General features: G+C 38.7%; 1 protein-coding gene across 23 annotated transcripts in view; it reads left to right on the forward strand.

Annotated features, from left to right (window-relative positions):
• sox6 (SRY-box transcription factor 6) overlaps nucleotides 1-23,491 on the forward strand; it is a 602,254-nt gene that overhangs the window by 523,575 nt on the left and 55,188 nt on the right. For 20 of the 23 annotated variants that reach the window (XM_059975754.1, XM_059975761.1, XM_059975763.1 and 17 more), the window contains 3 exons: nucleotides 304-453; nucleotides 10,762-10,942; nucleotides 17,281-17,462. In XM_059975754.1, the coding sequence (XP_059831737.1) occupies nucleotides 304-453; nucleotides 10,762-10,942; nucleotides 17,281-17,462 (513 nt within the window). The remainder of the gene's footprint in view (nucleotides 1-303; nucleotides 454-10,761; nucleotides 10,943-17,280; nucleotides 17,463-23,491) is intronic. The other 3 variants (XM_059975749.1, XM_059975753.1, XM_059975757.1) reach the window with 1 other exon arrangement.

Genomic DNA, 23,491 nt, shown 5'->3' on the forward strand with positions numbered 1-23,491 from the left:
ATTGTTTGTGGTAGGAAGTATGATTTAGCATCTTTTATATTGTGTAGAGTATCCTGTTGAATGTGATCACTTTGTGTGTGTGTACGTGTTAAGTCTTTGCTTGTTTTTTTTCAATGACAGCTGGTATGCGGCGTTGCTGGTATAAGAGCATTCTAGCCATTCTAATCAAAGTATATATCATGTTTTAGTGTCCAGTGATAGAAGAATGAATGCTGTCCTCTATATGCGTTTCATATCTCCCTTAGTGTTACAGGTGGGTACAAAGTGATGAAACTTACGAAGTGTCTTCTCTGGCTTTTTTAGCAGCTGTATGCCGCACAGCTGGCCAGTATGCAGGCTTCACCTGGTGCTAAGATCCCGTCCACTCAGCAGCCAACAAATCCAGCAGGCGCACTCTCACCAACCACGATCAAAAATGAAAAGCACGGGACCAGCCCTGTGGCTCAAGTCAAGGTAGATATTCTATATCTGTTACTATGTGCTCTACCCAGGATTTCCCTTGCCCAATAGCATCCTTGTCTGCATAAATTGCTGTTAATTCACTGTTAGAAAGAAGCTTGATGTGTAAGCTATCAAATATTAATGGGATTATTAAATATTACTTATGGGAGCTAATCTTCCAGAGCGAAGCACCTGGGGACTCCAAGGTGGAGCCCAAGAGTGATGTTACAGCTATTAAGCCAGAACTTTATATAACTTGATCCATTTTATTATGTTACTCAGGTGTTTCCCGTGAGAAAGTGGTCTCATTAACCTCAGCCTGAGATCAATAGAAATAAATGTGAACAAAGTGTAAGTTGGTAGCTGATGGTGAAGCACTGCTCTCTGTCCACTAGCAGGTTATCAAGGAAAAGCTGTATCTGAATTGTGATATATACAGGATAGATATCTCAGCTTATAACAGAGATGCTTGCAATGATGTGTACATTCAGCTTGCTTTTTTATTTTCTATGGTATGTGACCAATATTCATTCTCTTTTTGCCTGTTACACTGCTGATGTTAGGTACAGCAATGAAGGTCCACCATCTCTAGCGGCATTCACAGCTTCATTCATCATCTCAGTAGTTTCTTCTTTTTCCAATACTGTTAGACATAGAAGTCCCAGGTGGAGACTCAGGAATACACAGACACAGATAAAGAAGGATTCTTCATTGCCATTTCCATAACAGTTTTGTTTGACCGGTCAGGGTTATTAGCCCTGAGTGGAACCCCTGAACCTGGAGGATCGGTGGACCACTCTTAGTCTGGCCTCTACCCTTTGACCTTTTTGGCATGGGTGACCCTATCAAGAGCCAAAGCATTAAGCCCTGACTCCAGCCAACATAGCTCTCTGGGTCATTGAAGCACACAAACCATGACAAGGTTCTGGTCCCCTTGGAGGAATATTCATTCCCCTACTGAATAATTTAACTGAAGTAAGTTTATACAGTACTGTGCAAATTCGTAGGTGTGTATATATAGCTAGGGTGCCTGGAACTTCTACACAATTTTGTATATTATGCCTTTCCAGTTACTAAATAACACTTAATACTACTGAGCTAGTACAAAGCTAAGTAAGTCTTAGGTACTCCTGCAATATATATGTATCTAAAATTTTTGCAAAGTATTGTAACTCACCAGCCTTCCCAATATTTGCCCCATTTGTCCAAGTTGTCAATATCAATGCAATGAATTTATCAAACAGCATGCTGAGACAGAAGGGAAAACACGCCAAGAGCATGGTAGAGACCGTGGTTCTCATATTAAGCACCCATCTGCATTCCTAATATTTTGCCATTCTATCTTAGCTGTTTTGTTTCAGTAACAAACATTTCCTTGGTTTCAGAAATACAAAAGGGCAGAAAGATGTCTGCATTTCTCACCCCTTTCAGAACACCCCAAGCATTTACAGCCAATTAGGTTTTTGCTTACTGCCACCCTTGTAATGGAAATACAACACGAAGAAATCTGCACATGCTAGAAATTCAAGCAACACACATAAAATGTTGGTGCAAAGCACCAGCAGGAGTCCTGACGAAGGGTCTCGGCCCGAAACATCGACTCTACTTCTTCCTATAGATGCTGCCTGGCCTGCTGCGTTCCACTAGCATTTTGTAATGGAAATACAACAGCCATACTGCATTCTGAAAAACAGCAGTACGAGAGCGATGAAAGAATTTGGATTAGAAGTATTAAATTAAGAATAAATATTGGGTACAGGGATTTACACTTTTGCTCATCTTTGGAAAATGTGTCAATAGGCACTTTATGCATAATCACTAACGTATTAAAGGCTGGAATTTCCTCTACTTTTCTTTCCTTCTGTTAAAAACATCTGAACGTCCGTATTTGACTGAACTATTAGTCATAGAACATGGAATAGTACAGCACAAGAATTGGCCCTTCAGTCCATGACGTTGTGGTGAACTAACAAAACTGGTGATTAAAGATCTAACCTAATGAATCCCTTCTGCCTACACAAGCCCATATCCATTCATTCTCTCTGTATTCATGCATCTAAATAAATACCTCTATTGTGTTTGCCTCTTTACCATTCATGGCAGCTTAGTCCAGGCGCCCACCACTTCTCTAAACACACCCTGCACATGTCCTGTGAACTTACTTTTCTCAACTCCCATGATACCCTCTAGTATTAGTCATTTCTAACCCCTGGAAGAAATATAGCAGTTGTCTATCTATGCCCCTTATAATTTTATATCAGCCATCTGCCCTAACATCTCTTTATGAAGCTCACTGTCAAATTTGGTTTGCAGAAGATCTGTAGAAGCTGTTCTGAATTGCAGGATGCCCATACATTTTATAGCCAACAAAATAGCTTGAGTTATGGTCACTAAGGTGATAAAGCAGCATATCTTCCTGTTTTAACTGTTTATTCTTTTCCAAAGATGCTGCCTGGCCTGCTGAATTCCTCCAGCATTTTGTGTGTAAATTTAATGTAGCATTGAGTGGTCAGTTTAGTGTGATTCTCCATTCTTCTCATTTTGAGTTGGGACAACTAGGCCAAGTCTAGGCTAGTCGTTAAGAGCAAATAAAAATATACAGCAAAACAAGCCATTCAACCCAGCAGTCTATAGTTTGGATACATAATTTACAATGTGCTAGATTGACCCTTGTCACATTCATTTAGTATCTTGAGAAGAAGGTTCACATAATTTCAAAAAGGTGATTTAATTTAACTTGTTTAACATGTCTGAAATCTTTCAGCATTGATCGGTTTCTTTCTGTAGCTGATATTTTTGAAGTGGAGGACAAGGACTTCAAGTGTCCTAAGCGTATAGTCAACAATTTGTTGTAGACTTTGTTGACATAAAGCAGGTATATGCTAATGTTAGATACACCTCATATTAATGTTGTTGGGTACTTAACTGCTGATCTACATCCTTGGTCATCTTTCCTCCAAAAGTGAGCTCTTTGTTTCTGAGCAGAGTGCTGTGTAAAAATCTGTGTGAAGGGACAGCAAAGGAAAATTGATTCCAAACACCTCTTCATCATCCAAATAATAATATAAATTCCTCTTCAAAATAATTATTTTCTATGAAGCACTTTTGAATATCCTGAGGAAAACAGACACTACACAAGTGCATTTTTATAAATATTGTAACAAGTTAACAATAGATTTTGAAAATCCTCCTATTGAAATTCCTTTTGCATTTTGGAAAAGAAGATAAACAGAATTACTTGCTGATTTTCAATATTGCTAGTTCAGAGTAACTTGAAGTTCATTCATTCAGCTGCAGTCACATGTTGAAGGTTTGGTGGGCTGAAGGGGAATTTAAAGCAGTAATCTCCAGGTAGCAATGCAGCCCTGAAATTAGCATGCTGAAAAGTACCTATTTCCTAATAGAATTGAAGCTGAAAAGAAGTATCTTAAGGTTAAACACTGTTGCAGCTAGGCTGAAGCCCTATCATGAATATGCTATCAGACAGAAAGAATGGTAAACTATTCTAAGTAGGAGGTATTTGGATAAAATTGTTGATCTTACAGATCAAGATTGAGGCTGTACACAGTAATATTAAAAATACATCAGTTTGGACACGTCAGTCTAGTTCTCCTGATGTGGAGAATATTTCCTGAATTCAGGTTTCAGATGGAACAGTTTGAAGTAGCAATGTTCTGGTTATGGAAATTAATTATTAATACAAAACTCCTCAGTATTCCCCATAAAACAATATAAATTATACTTAAAGAATCTCCAAAAATCTTTGATGCAATTATCAAGAGCATTTTCTTGATAAATTCATTCTTTTAACTTTCATTTAAAAACACCAAATAAATAGTAATTATTATAAATACTTATTCAGAAAATACTGTAAAGTTAAAAATGAGCCTAGAATCCTAGGTTTTGCCATATAATGTAAAGGTCTAGTTCATATAGTGATTAAACACCATAGAACTTAACTGCTGTAATGCAATATGCCTTATTCCATGAGCTAATTTTAAGATCTCCCTTTTCAATATTGTCTGTTCTCCTGTAGCGTCTTGTTTCCCTGTATGAAGTGGGAGCACTCTTCCTCTGTTTTATCTAAGTAGGTATTTTCAATTGACTCCTTGATCTTAAGACACCAAGTCAAGTGTTCAATTGATTGTTTGATCTTGGGTACATTGCATCTAAGTTCCATGTTGTCTGTACTTGTATCCATGCCCCTTCAGGTTGAAGCTCCATGGAGAACACAGACAGCAAATCTAATGTCAAATAATTTATCATAAGAAACTTAACAAGATTAACAGAGGGAAAGTTCAGATGTGAAAAGCAAAGAACAATTAAAGAAAAGGCTTCAGATGTAGTTTGAAAGCAAGAAGAGAAGAAACACATTAGAACATTTGCAGGGAGCAATGGAAAATGGAATTTAATCCAGATAACTATGTTGTAATGCAGCTTGGAAGGTCAAATTCTGTTAGGAATTATAGAGTAAATGGCAAAGATCTTAGAATCGTTGATGTAAAGAGAGATCTTGAGATGCAAGTCTGTAGCTTCCTGATGACATGGATGGATAGGACAATTAAATAATTAATATTTATTATGCTTGCCTTCATTGTCTGAAGCACTGAGGATAAATATTGGGATGTCATGTTACAATTCTACAAAGAAAGTTGTGTACCTTTCGCTTTTCTATACACTACACTACAGGAAGGATGCGGCAGCAATGAAGAGAGTGCAGAAGAGATTGAGTTTGCTTGGTTTGGAGGACTGTTGTTAGAAAGAAAAGTTGGATAGGCTGGGTTTATTTCTACTTGCATGCAAAGGCCATGGGATCACATGGGATTTACAGAATTATGATGGACATAGGTAAGGTTTTCCAGGGTAAGGGAGTTCATAACTAGAGGGCACAGGTTTAAACGAGATCCCAGGGATAGTATTTTCCACACAGGTTTTTGAATATTTGGACTGAGTTGCTTTGTACAGATTACTTTGCTTAGATACTTGGAGAGGAAAGGAGCAGAAAGACATGGGCCAAATATGGGCAAGTGAGATTAGCATAGATAGGCATTACTGTTGGCATAGCTAAGGTAGGCTTATTTCTATGCTGTATCTTTCTATGATTTTATAAATTATTCACAGGAAGGAAACTTTTAGGGGACAATTAATATTACAACTGAAAAATCAGCCTTTGTGTAATGGCAACTGTGAATGAAAAAATTAGCTGATCAAGGAGTAATGACTCCAATAATAACATTATAGGATGTTCGTCCCCTCAAACTTCTGGACACTTGTCACTTTAAATCTCTGTTCCACTTCTACAGTGATTTCTCTCCCATGCTTCCATTCTATTCTAGTGAACCTCAAAGTTATCTTGAGGAACAGCTTTCAATTCCCTCTCTGGGGACAGGACAGCTTTCTGGATTGAACCCTGCATCTAATACATTCATTACCTATTTACATTGACGCCTCCTCTACATTCATCTCTTGCTTCTTTACATGCTTATCACTATCTTATTTTACCCTGCATCCCTTTAGCCATTTAATGTCTCCTGTCACACCACACAACTCCTCTTTTGTTCTCGTCCCTTTTTTCCCATCTTTAAACTCAATTTATATCAAAATTCTCCTAGTCCGATGAAAGGTCATCAATCTGAAACATTAAATCTCTTACTCTTGCGACAAACACCACCCGATGGGTTAAATATTTCTAGCATTTCTGTATAAATTTCATGTAGCTTAGTTCTGATTTAATTTCCAGTCTGGGTTAGATCACAACTAACATAATGTAGCTCCCTCATTACTGCACTGAGGGTTTTGTTGTCCATCCTTAACACAGAACATGTATCCAGAAGCCAGAGTTCCACTGTAACTGGTTAAACCGGGCTTGTGCATAGAAGGATCAATTCAATTTTGAATACAGAAAACAAAGTGGGATATTTAACTCTTTCTTGTTAGAATACATTTCAAATGTAGTTGAGCTGATAGTTAGAAATGCAAAGTATATTAGTTCCAAATTAAATTTGTCAACATGAGTAAGCACCGACATTACAATAATAAAATTACTGTGTTTATGTAAATAAAGGCAAGTACAGAGAGAGACTAATGAGCCTTCCTTTAGTTAAATCTTTTAGGAATTGGCTAATTAGCTTCTTATTTGAATGTTACAGGAGAGAACCATTTCTGTCCCTGAGGTTAAAAAGTAGCATCCAACCAAATAATCAGATGTTGTATTCACTCTTTGTTATTTTGTATTTTCAATTAACTATGCAATGTACCACAGTTAATACTGCAGGTTTTTGAAACTATCAGAGGAGCAATTTTCTGTTCCTGCTGCAGATACACAAACACACCAAATCTTAATGAATGTTTTAAAAGAGGATGCACACAACATTTATTTTGTCCAGACTCAATTTCCTATTCTCTGTGGTAATTTGTAATTTACCCCATATTAGAAATCCATGGTAACTGGTGGTCTCTGCTATCTTGCCCAAGTGATCATTTTTTATACGTGAACCCAGCTGGTGATGGACAGCAGGTTGTTCTCCTGTGTGGAACACTGTTGTTGAAAACTATTTCTGTAATGGTTCTGGTTGGCTACCGGTGTCCAGTGGTCTTCTGCAGGGGTTGGTGTTGGGATTGCTTCTTTTCACATTATTTATTTGTACTTTGTATTTAGAGATACAGCACACAACAGACCCTTCCTCTTAACCAAGCCTCGCTGCCCACAACCCACTGATTTAACACTAGCCTAATGATAGGGCAATTTACAATGACCAAGTAACCTACTAACCGGTATGTCTTTGGACTGTAGGAGGAAACTGGAGCACCTGGAGGAAATACACACACATGGAATGTACATACAAATTTCTTTACAGAGGATACCAGTATTGAACTCTGAACTCCGACACCCTGAGATGTAAAAGCATCGCAGTGCCCTATAGGTCCTTGATTTGGGTGATGGATTGAGGGCTTTGTGGTCAGGTTTGCATCTGAAACAAAGATAGGTGGTGGGTCAGATAGTGTTGAAGAAGCAGAGTCTGCAGAAGGACAAACAGATTAGGAGAATGGGTAATGAAATGGCAGATGAAATACAATGTAGGGAAGTGTATGGTCATGTATTTTTGTAAAAAGAATAAAAATATAGATTATTTTCTAAATGAGAGCAAATTCAGTAATCAGAGTTGCAAAGGGACTTTGGAGTCCTCATGTAGGATGCCTTAAAAGTTAACTTACAGGTTAAGTCAGTGTCAGGAAGCAAATGCCATGCTAGAATACATTTCAAGAGGACTAGAATATAAAAGCAAGGATGTAATCCTAAGGCTTTATAAGCCTTTGGTCAGACTGCACTTGGAGTATTGTGAACAGTTTTAGGCTCTTTATCTAAGGAAGGATGCACTGGCATTGGAGAGAAACCAGAGGAGGTTCATGAAAATGGTCCCAGGAATGAAAGGGTATGAAGACTGTTTGATGGCACTGGGGCCATACTTGCAGGGGTTTAGAAGAATGAAGTGAGGGGGGGGGGGCATCTTATTGAAATCTATTGAATATTGAAAAGCTTTGATAAAATGGATGTGGAGAGAATGTTTCCTATAGTAGAGGATGTCTAGGATCAGAGAGTGCAGCCCAAGAATACAAGGACGTCCCTTTAGAACAGAAATGAAGAGGAATTTCTTTAGTCAGAGAGTGGTGAATCTGTGGAATTCATTGCCAAGTCATAGGATATATTTAAAATGGAGGTTGAAAGGTTCTTGATTAGTAAGGGCACCCAAGGTTACGGGGGAGAAGACAGGAGAATGGGGTTAAGGTAGATAATAAATCAATCATGATGAAATGGCAGAGCACGCTCAATAGGCCAAATGGCCTTACTCTACTCCTATGTTTGTTGGTTTTATAGTCTTATGGTAACCCTGTACCTTTCCAATCATTTGCCAAGGCATGCATCAGCCATTCAATCTGTACCTTAGAGCCAGGAGATGGAGCAGCACTGGAATGCTCTAAAAGACCGCTTTAGACTGGGGTTGATAAATAGCATTTCTGTCATTGCCCTACCATATTAAATTCAGTAGTTGGGTGTGGCACACTTCACACTCAAAATGTTCCATCTGGCTCTCTCCTCCTCCCACCATCAGAACCCTAAAATTTGATTTAGGTCAGCCATAGACCCAGTGGTGGTCATCATGATTCCTGAAATCAGGACTTCCTTCCCTATTTATATTTGGTGGCAAAGGTCTTTTTGATGAAGGGTAGGGATTGAAGCATACTATTTATGAGAATGGCGAGCTGGGCATAGGAAAGGACAACCTTCGTCTCCTAGCAGTGAGTGCAAATATCAGGCAGCCTTGCATGAGGTAGAAACAGAACAGAGGCTGCCATGCGGACATGCAGGTGGGGTTTGGAAGTATAGCAAAGATGGGAAATGTCAAAGCATCAAAGGTTCTGGGAGTGAGCTGGACATTGGGGTTGTTTGGGATTAAAACAAAACACTTTAGAAGCACCAAACAGGTCAGACTGCATTTGTGGAAAGAGATAAAGGATTAACCATGTTACATATACTTAGAGAGTTTGCGTGGATGGAAGACGTATCGTTGCTTCTCTATGTCATTGTAGGAGTTTGATGGAAAATTAAAGTAGCTGTAAGTAGTTTGTTTCAGTGTGTAGGGGGAGGAAGGTAACGCCAACACTGAAGGTAAGTAATTCCTGTGGGTCTCTCAGATTGGCCAAGGATGGCTGCTCCCAAGACAATATGGTCTAAGTCCTGCAATGTTCCAAAGCAAGTCCTTTGTCAATTGCGTGTATGATGCCGACATTTCCACAATGTGAAAATTTCAATGCAGAAAATGCTCAAGCAAAGCAAAACAACCTTGAAAGGGTAATGTGTTTCACTCATAGTTGTATAACACTTATAACAGACAAACAATGTAACACTGCCTTCAGTCTGAAAAGAAATGGGGAACTGACATGTTACAGGTGGTTGATTCATGTGAGGTCTGGGATTTTTTTTTTGAGAGTCCAAATAAACATTGGTAATTATGGTACATGACCTGAGTGACTTTGGCATTAGACGTATGTTTTAATTTGTTCTATCAGTAGATAAAATTAATTAATGAAAAGGGTCAGGTTGATTAGCTACTGCCAGGCCAAAAAAGCTAAAAGCCTACCTCTAAATGTTTTCACAAAATAGGTAACATTCTGTCTTCAGATGCCCCTTAAAATATGTATAAGTTCAAAATTAATAATGTTTACATCAGGATAAATATATATTGGCATATTTCTAAATGACTATTATGGTAAGTTCTGAGAGAATAAATCTGATAATTTGGATTTCCAATTTCAGTATCTAAGTTTCAGTAAATATCTGCTTGCTGTTTCTATGTGGTTGCTGCTGCAATTTTAGTAATGAAAGGCTTTTGCTAGCCATGTTTGCATTTAAGTTTCTCTTTTCCTGCAATGCTCTCTTTCTTATTATGTGGTTTGTATAATGAGAGGATACTATATGTTACAAACTACTAAGTTATTGTCTTCTGTTATGTCATCGAGGTTGTTTCCAAATGACAGGGAAAGCAGTTAACAAAGTTCTTTTATCTTGGTAGCATATTAAATGGTCTCAATTTAGAAACAAGATTACCAAGCCCTGAAGCCTGCTTTAATAGACAACAATTCCCTTTCATAATAGTGTCATCTGAAGATCTTATCAACTTGAGCTGTGCTTTTGGAGTATTTGCTACACATGAATTAAGAATAGTTGGGCTCCACCACATACTTTGGGTCATTTCGGGAGGCAAGTCATCCCACTCTGAAATTATTTTTCTATTATTCCCTTTCAGCTATCCTTTAACTGATTTTACAGAAGAAATTGTCTTCAGAGTGAGCACCACCTTTCTTATGAAACTTAAGCACTTTTAGAAGTCTATTTACAATTAACAGTGCAGCTTTCCAATATCTATTTTGGGTGTCAGGCTCTCCAAAAGTCCAAGCTGTTGATTAAGCAGGACCACTTTCTTTTCAAATTGTCTTGACTGTTAATCTCAATGATTATTTTACAAAATTAGCACCAGCTTTTGTTTAAAAATGAAAACAATGCATGAGATTTAAATATCAATAAATTTTCAATCAGCAGAGTTCACAATGTTATTCAGTCAAGTTAAAGTTTCTTAAGTTAAATCCTGAAATTATGCTTACTATGAAAATTTAGAAATCTTGAAACCGCTGTAGCTGGAGTATCTTTGTGCGGTGTGCAATTGAATGGACTGGGATCCAATACCGATTCTTTAAAAGAGTATGTCAGGTTTGTGCAGATTTCACTGTTGATATGTGTTCTCACTTTTGGTTCATCTGCAGGATGAAGCAGCTCAGCCACTCAATCTGTCAGCCAGGCCTAAGACTTCAGAACCTGTCCGATCCCCCACATCACCCACCCAAAGCTTCTTCCATACAAATAAATCCAGTCCGGTCAATCTGCCCAACAAAAGCAGCATCCCCAGCCCTGTGGGAGGTACTCCAGGAAGAGGATCATCTTTAGGTAGGTACAAAAAAAGAAATACAGGCCAGTTTTCATGCTGTTGACCTTTCTTGATATTATAATGCTCTCCTTTGCTACTAATGAGTGGCCATTTTACAGGTCATTGCATGGGCTGGTGAAATCTGCTGTCCACTTTATGGAGTTTGGACATTTTGGTAAGCTCATACAGGTTAGAGCTTGTATTATAGAGAAAGAAACATAGGAATTAGAACATGGTTCCCTATAAATTAACGGAAAGTACTTTCCAGACCTATGTTTCTTGGCAAATTCAGCTACGGAAATAAAACAAGTCTGGCATTGGAATTGTTTTAGAGAAAAGACACTGCAGATAAGATAAAACTTTATTTATCCTGAAGGAAATTATTGTTGTTCAGTCTGAAATATATACTTTAAAACACAAAATGTAAACATTGAGGTACAAAGAGAAAACAAAATATACAGTAAAAAGTAATAGTGCAATGAAATCATATACTTACTGTGTATACTTAAGGAGGAGGAGTTGTAGAGTCTTATAGCCACAGGGAGAAAGGATCTCCTGTGGCGTTCAGTGGTGATATTAGTCTGTTACTAAAGGTGCTCCTCTGTTTGTCCATTATGTCATAGAGCGATTGTCCATAATGCTCTGTAGCTTCCGTATCATTCTTCCTCTCAGGCACAACCACTAGGGAATCCAGCTCCACCTCCGCAGAACACAAAAACAGCCTTCCTGACAAGCTTATCCATCTTCTTGGTATCAGCTGCTCTCACCCTGCTCCCCCAGCAGAGGACAACATAGAATAGAGTACCGGCCGCCACTGAGTCGCAGAACATCTGCAGCATAGTACTCCAGATGCTGAATGATCGGAGTGTCCTCAGGAAGTACAGTCAGCTCTGTGCCTTTTTGTGCAGAGCCTCGGTATTTTTAGTTGAGTCCAGATTATTGTCCTGGTGAGTTCCCGGGTATTTGTAGTCCCAGACGACTGCCACATCCATTCCCTTTTTGGAGATGAGAATGCAGAGTGTTTTCACCTTCCAGAAGTCCACCACCAACTCCTTCGTCTTAGTGATTTGAGCTGCAGGTGATTCAGCCCACACCACTCAGCAAAATTGTCCACCACTCTTCTGTACTGGATTCTTGAGCAACATACTGTATATCCACGAAGGAGAGCTGGACACCTTTCTTAAGTTTGAAGTGATCAGGTTATATGGGGAGAAGGCAGGCACAGGTTATTGAATTTAGATGACTGGCCATAATTTTATTGAATAACAGCATTTAAAACACATTTGGATAAGTATGGTACATAGCAAGGAAGGGTTGAGAGGGATATGAGCCAAATGAATGCAAATAGGACCAGTTTTGTGGGCACCATAGTTGGCATGGACAGGCTGAACCAAAGAGTGTGTTTCTATACTATGAGTCTATGAATTGGGGTCCAGCCTTAAAGGGCTTTTGACTATTTTCTAAATAATCTCCCCATCCTAGAACAGCACTATTTGGTTGATTAAAATGATGGATATATTTGGACGCCTCTTCTGATAATGTACCCTTCTCAATTCATTAGCTCTTTGTGCAAGAGAAAGTTTATAAAACATGACCAAAACAAGTGTCTTTTGATATTAGTTGGTTGTGTATTTCCAAGTAAAGGAAGAGATGTATACAAATGAAAATGCTTTGATTTTAGTTTTAGTCTATGTCTCTTATTTGTGAAAACTTTGGAGATCTGTTTTCATGTTAGAGTTGTTTGATTGACGTAAATCATCCAATTACAATACAGGCCATCCGTCCTATTTCAAAGTACTACAGCTTGTGATTGTGAATTATATAATCATATGACCTCAATGCAGCACAGCTGGTAACTATATTTCCCAGAAATTCTAGTTTACACAAAAACTTCTAAGGCTGTGGCAAAGTGCCTAGGTGCAAATTTTCCCAGTGTGTGGAGTTGATGACCATAGTTCCACGTAAAGTTCGGTTGGGGGGAAGTAAGCAGGGGGAGTTAGAGATGGAGGTCAAAAGGTGAGGTGTTGGCATTGAAGTCTAGAGTTTTGAAAGACATGGGTTTTGGGAACTTGCCTTTTTTGCTATGTATTGATGAGAATGTGATGCAGATGTAGAATTTAGTGGAATTCAGGCTGGCATTGCTGGTGGATGGATAGGATATGGACCAGTGTTTGAGATATTAAATTTGGAGGGGTATGGTTTTCTGTAGTGTGCAAACATGTGGATGGATGTGAATGAACATTTGCTTCCTATGGGGAGGGGGGGTGCTCTAGCCGAATCTGTGGTCAAAGTTAGGAGCTGGTAGACTGGGGCTCGTGTGAACACAGTGTTGATCTGAGGTGTCCGTGCTGAAGAGAAGGGGGCCAAGTCTGAAGGTTGGTAACAATCTTCACTGATTAACAGCCTAGTCCATTACCCAGTGGGAAGATCGTGTAGGGCAGGAATATCTGTTATGGGGATGTGGCATGCAAATGATGGATAAATCTCCAATCAAGTTATCGTTGGTTCAGTCACTCTCCACAATGCTGGCCCTCTTGTTTTTAACCACATGTAAGCCCAATGTGGCTTGTTGGTCATTGTATTTCACTGTTACAAATATCATTCCCACCAGGGTTGTCTTTTTTCCAGTTTAAGTTCTTCATTGGATATCTGCAGGCTTTAGTTAATCTTTGAAATGCTGTTCAAACTCATTTTGTGGAATGACTGAAACAGCTGAGCCAGTGTCCAATTCAATTTTAATTAATTTGCTGTTCTGTTCTAGTGCAAGCCGTATTGCTTGTCTATTGTTAGTTTTCACATTTTAAATCTCAAGGCTACACAGTCCTGTGTCACTCTGATCATTATCAAGTTTCACCTTTAAATCTGCATTGGTCTGGTGTATGTGAACCATTGCTACAGCAGAAACAGGATCAGTTCAGCCAGGCAGATGTTGTAATTTTGTTCATGCTCACTTTCAGTTCTGACTGCAACTCAATTGCATATTTGCCTGCTATCTCCACTGAACTGGTCTTTTAAATGTAAGCCGTGTTTCAGTTAGGAGCTGTTTTTGAATGCTTTCTTGTAAGCATCCACAAACTAAACAATCCCCAGTGCATCATTACGCCCATCTTTGAGTTGACAATGCTCAGACAATCACTTCATTTCAGCTATGTACAACAAAGTGGGCTCCATTTCCTTTTGATTCCCCTTATGAAACACAAACTGTTCTATATTCAACAATGATTTTGGTTCAAAGTTTTCCTGCATTATGTTAACAATCTCAGCAAAACTCATTCCTAAGCAAACTATACGCCTTTAAATCCACTGTACTCAGCAAAATTGGTACTTGCTTCTCATTGGCTATTCTATTTGTTTTAAAATTACTCCTCAATCTGTTCCATTTACAAAATCCGATTATCTTTTGTGTAATCAAACACATCAGGCATTCTAATGTAGCCAGCCATTCCTGCTCTATTTTTATGATTATTATCACCTGGTACTCACTGTTTATGAACCCATCAAATCTTCCATTTTCTGACTTTTTTAAAACTCAATTGTCTTTTCCATTGTGAGGAAATGTGCTTCCCTGAAAAAAATGTGCTACACTGTTTCTTTCTCATCTGTATCTCACTATGCTTTTTTTTAAAACTCAGACATCTCACTGCATTTCAACAGGTAGGTAGTCATCTTCCTCATCACCACTATTATGTTTTTTAACTCCAAAACATAAAACTAATTTAAAGGAAATTATGCAGAATCCAAGAGTTGTGTCTAACTTCATTTTTATTTTAAGAGAGGGATGCACAAATCACCTGGTGGTGTGATGACATATGCAATTCTCTTATTTTTACATATAATTTGGAATGAAATATTTAAACAAACAAGAATGCTTAACTAAACCATACATTTACAATATTACTCAAATACTACTGAAATATTAAATACACAACAAAACCAATATTCTTTGTTCAGCTTCTTGTATTAAATAGGAGCCAGTGTTCAGTCCTTAATGTAAATAGCCAGCAATAATCATGCAAACGAACAACACTCTCTATAGGAACCAGACAACCCTGTCTCAGTTGTTTAGTTCAAGGAAGCTTGCAGACCAGATTGATACAATCACTTAGCCTATCCAATAGCTGATTTGTTAATAATTGGAAGGTTTGTGTACTTAAAAAATCTGTTCTGCAACATTAGTTGTAGGTATCTGGAATATCTGTCTCCAGAGCTTTTGAACCATCTGTGTGAAAAGGTATTTTAAAAAATATCACATGTATGTGAAGTCATCCAAGAGGCAAAGAAACAGTGTAAATGTAAACAGCAGTCAGGCTTGTTAGGAATGGTAAAGATGTTTAAGAAAAATTACAGAAAGATGGAGTGAAATAGAATCCATTCTTCTGCCTTCAATTTCTGCAATGGACAATTCTTTTGTCTGTAACTCACTGGTATGTCTTTTATGTTTGTAGGCATTGTTCCTGTGTTTTCGAAATCCTTTGTATTTTAGAAATAGTTTGCAATTTGGAAAGCTTTTATAAGATAGAAATCCTCTGTGAGATTTAAATGTTTTTTAAGAATTTTGTCTGGATTTATATGCGTATCACTGAAAATTAATGAGCTGTATTTAAGCTACTTTGTTAGCTGAACATATCTCCTCCTTGGTAGGGAGGGGGGAAGCCACTGCTCAAATATTGGGATTGGTCGCCTAACTTGGTGTGGAGGATAAACAGGGACATTAACTTTACACTGAAGAGTAGGCAGCTGCAGTGTAACCTCCCTTTAGTGAGGGTACCTATAGCTATATTTATCAGCGAGAGCTTAAGATCTTCATTTGCATTTATAACTTTGCAATTAGCGAACCCAATGCTATCAGAAGACTAGGGGAATTTAAACAATGCAGCCCCGATGTAAAAATCACTTCATGACTACGTTGGTATATGAGGCCTGGAAGTATTTGCTTAAAGTTCTGGAATTAAGTAAAATCACCTGGAAATGTTTGCAATTGTATTTCATTCCAGGTGAAAAAGAAATTTCAATTGCATAGCATTGATTAAAATATGTTATGTGATATTTCTGGTCAGTTGGATCCTCTCTGCCTGGGCAGTCTATTTTACCAAAATTTGTAATCAAATAGCAAGACCACTTTGTACTTACAAGCTTTGGCAGACCTCTTGCCCCAAGTGTACCTGGGCCTGATTCCACTACTAGCTGGCCCTTGAGTATAAAAACAGACACAATTCAGGACAAGCTGTGAGAGGGAGAATATTTTTTTAAGTGAAATTAGTAAACGGATGTTCTTTAAAGTAGGTCTATGAGAGTTGTCATTGGTTACTCAAGGTTATAGCACTCTCTAAAGTTTTGGCCTTATTCAGGATATTTCATTTCTATAGTCTGTATTCACTAAAAGCACAGTGTTGAGTGAAGCCCGACACTGAAAGAAAATGATCCAGGAATTATTGCTAGGGAATAAATTTCCCCCTTGCTACATTTGAGATAATGATGTAATTGCCCAAAAGTTATCTACTTGCAAGTTCTGCTGCTCTATTTCTAGAAGGTAGTAAGCTTGCAAAGTATCTTTTACCTAGATGTTATTCCCACCTCGAGCAATGTGCTGCATTTTGTGACAAAAAAGAAGAGAACAAACAAATGAGCAAACTCAAAGTGCATTCTTTTGTCCTCATCTGCAATACAGAGTTCAAAATAATTTGTAGCTCTGATTAAGGCAGTGGCGCTGAACATAATTGAAAAGTGCTTATTGGCTTTGGATGATGAGCAGCAGAAAGCCTGACTGATACAACTGAAAATAGAGTCCGGAGGGAAACATTATTCATTACCAAAAAGTCCTACATCCCTATACAGATCACTGCACTTCAGTAATTCACATCTTAAGCAAAATTGGTTATTTTAAAACCAATGATGAAAATTGAAAAGATGAGAGTAAAAAATAACAGCAACTAGGAAAGTAGTTTAACTGCAGTCTCAGCTTTGCCTACTTCAATATTACCTGTATTGGGTCAGTGGTACGGGGTCTAATACATCTAGTTAAGAAGCACAAGTCTATTTGCAAGAGACGATTGTAGCAATGCAGAGCGCATTCTTGGGAATCAATGTTCCAGATAATGTACTGAAAGGAATGGCTTCATTAATAATTAACAGCTTTGGCAGATTCTTATCTGAATCAAATCTGCCTCTGTTTTAATGAGTATTTTTTGAATGATAAAGTAGACTGTAGAATAAGGCACATTTTTTTCACTCTGAGTAATCTTGAATTTGACAACAAATGGATGATACTATGTAGTTCATAATTAGTTCTTGTATTACAAAGAGGATCTCTGTTGTAAGTTGTCAATTGTTATGACAATGTAACTTCTCTCTACCTTAGACATCCTCTCAACTCTGAATGCAACGGCCTTCCTGGGTGACCAGGACGCAGTGATGAAGGCCATCCAGGAAGCTCGGAAGATGAGAGAACAGCTGCAACGAGAGCAGCAGCTTCAGCAGCCCGGCCTCGATGGAAAGATGCCGTCCATGAATAACCTCGGACTTAACTGCACGGGTAACAAGGTGAGTGGTTGCAGTAGCAATCTGCAGAACCTTCCGCACCACAACTGTGTGACCTCTGGACTTTCTAGAACAGGGAAGATATTTCAGCTTTGTTCTGTCCATTAGCTGGGCCTTTAAATTTCAACAACAGGGCAAGTTGTGATATTGTCCTAGTTATCAGAAGTGAATCTTATTTTCTATTGTCTTCCATTCCAGTATTTGCATATCAGGAAACAGAGTGGATTCAGCCTGCTGCCCAGATTCACTGCCCATAGTCCCCACCCACTCACTTACCCACTCTTAGCTGTGGTGCGATGTGTAGGATCAATCAAGCTGATCCTCCGCACCCAGAAGGTAACTGATGAGGCATAACAGAGCCTCCATGACAAACAGGACTGGTACCCCCCGAGCACCCTAATGCCTTTTAAAAAGAGGCAAGAGTGGCACCGAATTTTGCATTTTGCTAAAGCTGGGAATATACTCAAAGAGTTTTGACTGTGTCGGAATTCTAACATATTTCTGACTCAGGTTTAATTTCATGGCATAGGCCGGTGATATTAAATCTGACATATCTAATAACTTATGTGTGTAAAATTAATTATAAATACAAGAACACACTGAGAAATATTTAAAAACACTAAAATAATATAAGTAGACAATAAATAACATATTTTCTTTCAAATCTCCAGGCTAGGAATCCCCATTCAGTTGAATAAGTTTCTTTCCCTGAGTCTGATTCACAAAGTCTCCATTGTAATGATGGGGTACTCCTCCAAGAGGGGTTACTGCCATTGTCCTTCACATGGAATCCAGTGACAGAAACAGGGTCACTAATGTGTTTGAAAGCTGGCTTGGGTCACCAGCACCAAATGTTGGTAAAATTGATCTGGGTATTTAAATGACCAATATTGTGGAGGATTTTGATTTGTATTCTACAGACGAAAACTATGTGCTAGTAGAAGGTAAGGGTCCTCATTACTTTACCACATCACCAGGGAACATGCAGCATAATGATTTTTTTACCTTTGCATAATAGTTTTGAAAAACTCTAAATTCATCAAGGAACTAACTCAGTCTATACCATCAGAGAATTAGACACAAACTTGATCAATAGACTTGCATCCTGAGAAGTTCCACCTATGGTAGACAAGCACTTGTTTCCTAATTACTTATATCCTCGGTAGAATTCGAAGATTGTAATCATTAGGGATACAATATGAGGTTAAAGCATCATTAAGGTAATTGGCATATCCCGATGAAAGATAATTAATGTAATCAAACACCGAAGTTTCAATGATACTCCATGTCACACTGTTATAATGGATGGTAAGATTAAAGGCACAGCTCTGCACTTGTTCTGATGATTCAATCAGGGCAACGTTTAAACAAAGTTATTCAAAAGTTGATAGATGTGGGCGGAACAAAGAAAAAAATGACAATTATGATCACAATTCTTTTATTTGTTTTCTCAGAGGAGTTGTTATTTTAATAGCTTGTGGCGAATAGCTTGAAGAATAACTTAGTATAGTAACATAGACTTCAAAGGTCTTGTTACTATGCTTCTTGCTTCTTGGTGCTCAGTGCTTCATTTCTTGCCACGTTGTGCTGATTGAAGTCTATTTAATTTAAGATGGGTTTAAATGAAAAAGAACCTGCACTGTAGTGTGAAAGAAATCAATGTTAAGCTTCATGATGTCCCACAACTAAGAAGGTGAACACAAAATTTCTAATCTTGTGCTGAAATGTACATAAGTGGTCCTGTTTCAGTTGAGCAATGTTAGATTGGAAAGTATTTGCAAACTGAGTCTCCAAAGAAAATAGTTTACAAGAACAAAAGAAATATTCAGGCCTTACCCCGAAGAACATTCCTTGCACTCAATTACACGCTCACATGACAAGCAGAGTTGTGGATTTCTTGGGAACTCCTCAGTTAACTTGTTCATTACTGTCGGTCCTCGAGTCGGGAGACTCAGGGAAGTGAAGCGGAAGATTGTAACATCAGAACAGTGAGCTGTTGGTCTCCCACTCTCCTTGTTGCAGGAGCAACTTCCCTCTCCTTAACTGGAGAGAGAGAGAGAGAGAGAGAGAGAGAGAGAGAGAGAGAGAGAGAGAGAGAGAGAGAGAGAGAGAACAAACCTGTCTGAGATACTGAAGTGTTGGGCAGGACTGTAGTTTTTGATGGACTCCAGATCAAGGTCTCTTTGGGGTCTTTGCTATCCTTGCATGGTTGGGGGGGGGGGGTGTCAATGCTTTTGCTGTTTCTTGTGCATGTGGGGGAAGGGGGCTTTGGGGTTCTGATGCTTCTATCATTCCTTTGCTTTTTTTTCTGTTTCACGGATGTCAATGAAGAGTAAGAATTTCAGATTGTATACTGTATACAATCTCTGATACTAAATTGAACCATGAATTTTTCCTGCTAGAATGCACATGGTTGTACAGGAAGTCTCTGACCTATGAAAAGTGAGTTTTACCTAAGTTGGAGTTCAACACCGTTAGATTTATTACCATGCTTTGATGACACTGGATTCCTATCCTACCATAGTTTATGCATTGCACGAGCATATTGTTTTCTGCGATGAAATATAAATATGCTAACTGGACTGTGGAAATAAAAATTACAAAATTCATGGATTAATTAGAAAACTTCACATATCATCTGGTTTGATTACATGGTGTTTCCTTTCATCTTTGAACAAGATAATAACATCAAACATTGAAATTGCTTCAACTTATTGAACAGCTACATGTATGGCAAGTAAAACAGACAAAGAGTAGCCATAAGAACTTAAGTAAAAGGAAGAGGAGTCGGCCATCTGGCCCGTTGAGCCTGCTCTATCATTCATTAAGATCATGGCTGATCTGACCATGGACTCATCTCCACCTACTTGCCTATTCCCCATAACCCTTAATTCCTACCCATGTGACTGCAAGCGGTTCCCACTTATATGGCACAAGTAAGTATTTTTTGCTAAGGGCAAAATTACATAAGTTGAGTGTTACATGACACAGGGAGGGAGTCACAACTTGATTAGAGCCACAACATTTTTCAAATAATGATGGCTGATGTGAATATGACATGTTAATAAATTTCACTAACTTGCCCGCAGAGGCAGCTGTCTCTTCAGTGAGTGTTCAGTTAATCGGAAGTATCCTCATTCAGCTAGCAAAAGAATGTTCAAAAGACAATGTGAAATTTAGGGTTGTACACAGGTATGAGAGCCTCTTAATGGGCAGATGTTCTGCAATGCTCAGGACTGACTTAAGTTTCCATTAGCAGGGTAATTCAGATGATGAAATCCAATAACTCTAATCATTCGATTGCCCTTCACTCCCAGTGGAATGTGATTCGTGTCATCTCACTTTGACTCCAGTTTCATTCCCACAGGTAGAAAGCTCATAGGGAAAGACTATTTATTTTGATATTTGATTTATAATCTGTGAAGCATTTAATATTTTAATGGAATTTCCTAAGATGTAAATATATTCAAACGAAGAAATGATCTGCATAAAATGAACATTCTGACAAATTGAGCTACTACCTTGTGGAATATTTCACATAGCTGTCTTCACTTGTGTGCACATTTTACTAAATTTTTTGTTAGCTGGTTTGACCCTGCGGTACTTTTTCCATTCATTTGAAATTTCTGGATGATCTTTTACAAATTGTTTGGTATGGGTTTCCAACCTGTATTCACCTGACCCTAAAATACCTAAAATAGAGGAGCAGATCCTGATATACAGTGAACAGGTGTTGCTCTCCAGGTAAAAAACACTTTTGCCATATGATTGTATGTGTATGCAATCTATGTATGAACTTAATTTTGGCAGTATGGTTGAAAATGTAAAATATTGACCTCAAAACCCACTCACTGAAGAGGCCAGCTGCTTTTCCTGAAGAGGCACAAAGGTTGCCTCCTAAATTAATAAGTGTGGTTAATTAGTATTGGAGCTGGGATTGGGTTAAATCCTTTGCTTATGTAAGATGTGTGTTTTCAACAGTTGCCCCAAGTTGTGAAAAGACTAAAAAGGATTTTCTTATTTCAACTTAAAGAGCAAGCAGAAGCTGCTCAGCAGTTGTAATCCATTTGGAGGGAGGACACACCATTTAAATGTATTCTGAATGCTGTCCCTACCAGCCATTGTTAATTCAGATAATATTCAGACACACAGCCTGGACTGAGATCAGTAAAGCATTCAAAGTTTTTAAATGTCATTTCCAGTATACAAGTGTAAAGGAGAACAAAATAATTGTTACTCCACACCCAGTGCAGCACAAGAAAACACAATAAGATGAAGAAGTAGTAGTAGTAGTAATAATAAAGCTCAATGAATAGTTATGTAAGATAGCACACATACATGGATTTGATTGTATGTCTGTAAAGTGACATTAGGTACCGGTGTCTGTACATGAGGCGACTGACAGGAAATGATGAAGTAGTGGTGGTTGAGGTTGGGAAGGTCTTGATCAGCTTTATTACTTGGAGAAAAAGACTGGTGGTCTGGGCTTGGATTATATGTTGTCTCCTCACCAGTGGGACTGGAACAAACATGAGCAGGCTGGGTGGGCAGTTTTCTGTAGGTATGTCCTTGTTGGCAGTAAGGCTGGTGCTGGTGCTGTGTTGGGCAATTTTGACTACGTGTTGCAGAGCTTCCTGCCCATCGCAGTGCAGTCTCTGTTTCGTGCTGTGATGTAGCTTGTTACGATGCTCTTTACTGCGCGTTCGTAGAATGACATGAGTATAGATGTGCAAAGTCCAGCTCCCTTCAGCCTCCTCTGAAAGTAACGGGATTAGTGAGCTTTCCTGACTGTGTAGAATGTGTACTGGGACCTTGACAAGTTGTGCAGGATATGCACTCCCAGGAGTTTGAAATTACCACAGTTTCCATTGCTGTGGCGCTGATGTAAAGCAGCAGGTGAGTTGGCACGAGTACTCCTGAAGTTGATAACTATCTCCTTTACATGTTGACATTGAGGAAGGGGTTATTTGCCTCGCACCAGACCAACACTTTAATAAAATAAGATGCAATCTTTGCTGTGTCCTTTTCCACTTCTCTGAGCTCCAGGACTTCAAATATTGGTTAAGACCTGTCACAGGACCATAGTGTCACACAACATGGACACAGACCTTTGGCGTCCTCAGTGACAGGTTCAAATTTAATTATCATTTTACCATACCTGAATACCCATGAATAGAGCCAAATGAAACAGGGCCAAGGTGCAAAACACAATAACAACAGTCATACACAGGACAAGGCACATATACCACATATAAGTTAGCAAGTAAACACACAGTCACACAAAAGCAAATATATATATATATATATATATATATATATATCTCAAGTCCCTGAGTGACATGTGCTGTAAAGTGATGGTGCATGGGTGTCATTGGCAAGAACAAGCAGTTCTCAGCATTTCATAAACAAAGGTACACGTGCACAGAATCCAGTTTGTCATTTCATTAATTGAACACTGGCAGGCAGCACTAATGGGTGGGGCCAGCTCCCAACCCAGCATGGACACCCCACTACACTGCCTCTAATGTCTCCTTTCTTGGACTGTTGAAACAGGCAAGCACACAGCTTGAGGCCAACACCTTGCTATAATCAAGGCCACCCAGCTCTCTCTCATCTGTCTCCCCCATAAACAAGAGAATTAGACTTGCAGTATTTTACATTATCAATGTCCAACACAGTCTTGCAATCACAAGAGAAACATCCAGGACAATCATTCGCAGTTGGACTGCATACCGTCTTCGTGCACCAACTCCAATACCTCTCTGTAGCAGGCAGAAACATGTTCCGCACCAAGTCCAGCTCCCCAGCCAATGAGCAACTCACTGAAGGAATAGACCCGCAGTATCTGAATTTCTTCATGTCCAGCATTATCCTACAATCAGGGATGCAGTGCTTGCCGGAGCGCACCCAGCACATCTTTAAGAAAAAAGCCGAACTAAACAAGCTAATTAATTAGGTGCCGCCCAGGGTGATTTGAGTGTCTTAGAAACTGCTGATCTCCTGGGATTTTTACGCACAACAGACTCTGGAGT

Source organism: Hypanus sabinus, chromosome 7 (assembly GCF_030144855.1).
Source record: "Hypanus sabinus isolate sHypSab1 chromosome 7, sHypSab1.hap1, whole genome shotgun sequence".
In the NCBI taxonomy this organism is placed as follows: Eukaryota; Metazoa; Chordata; class Chondrichthyes; order Myliobatiformes; family Dasyatidae; genus Hypanus; species Hypanus sabinus.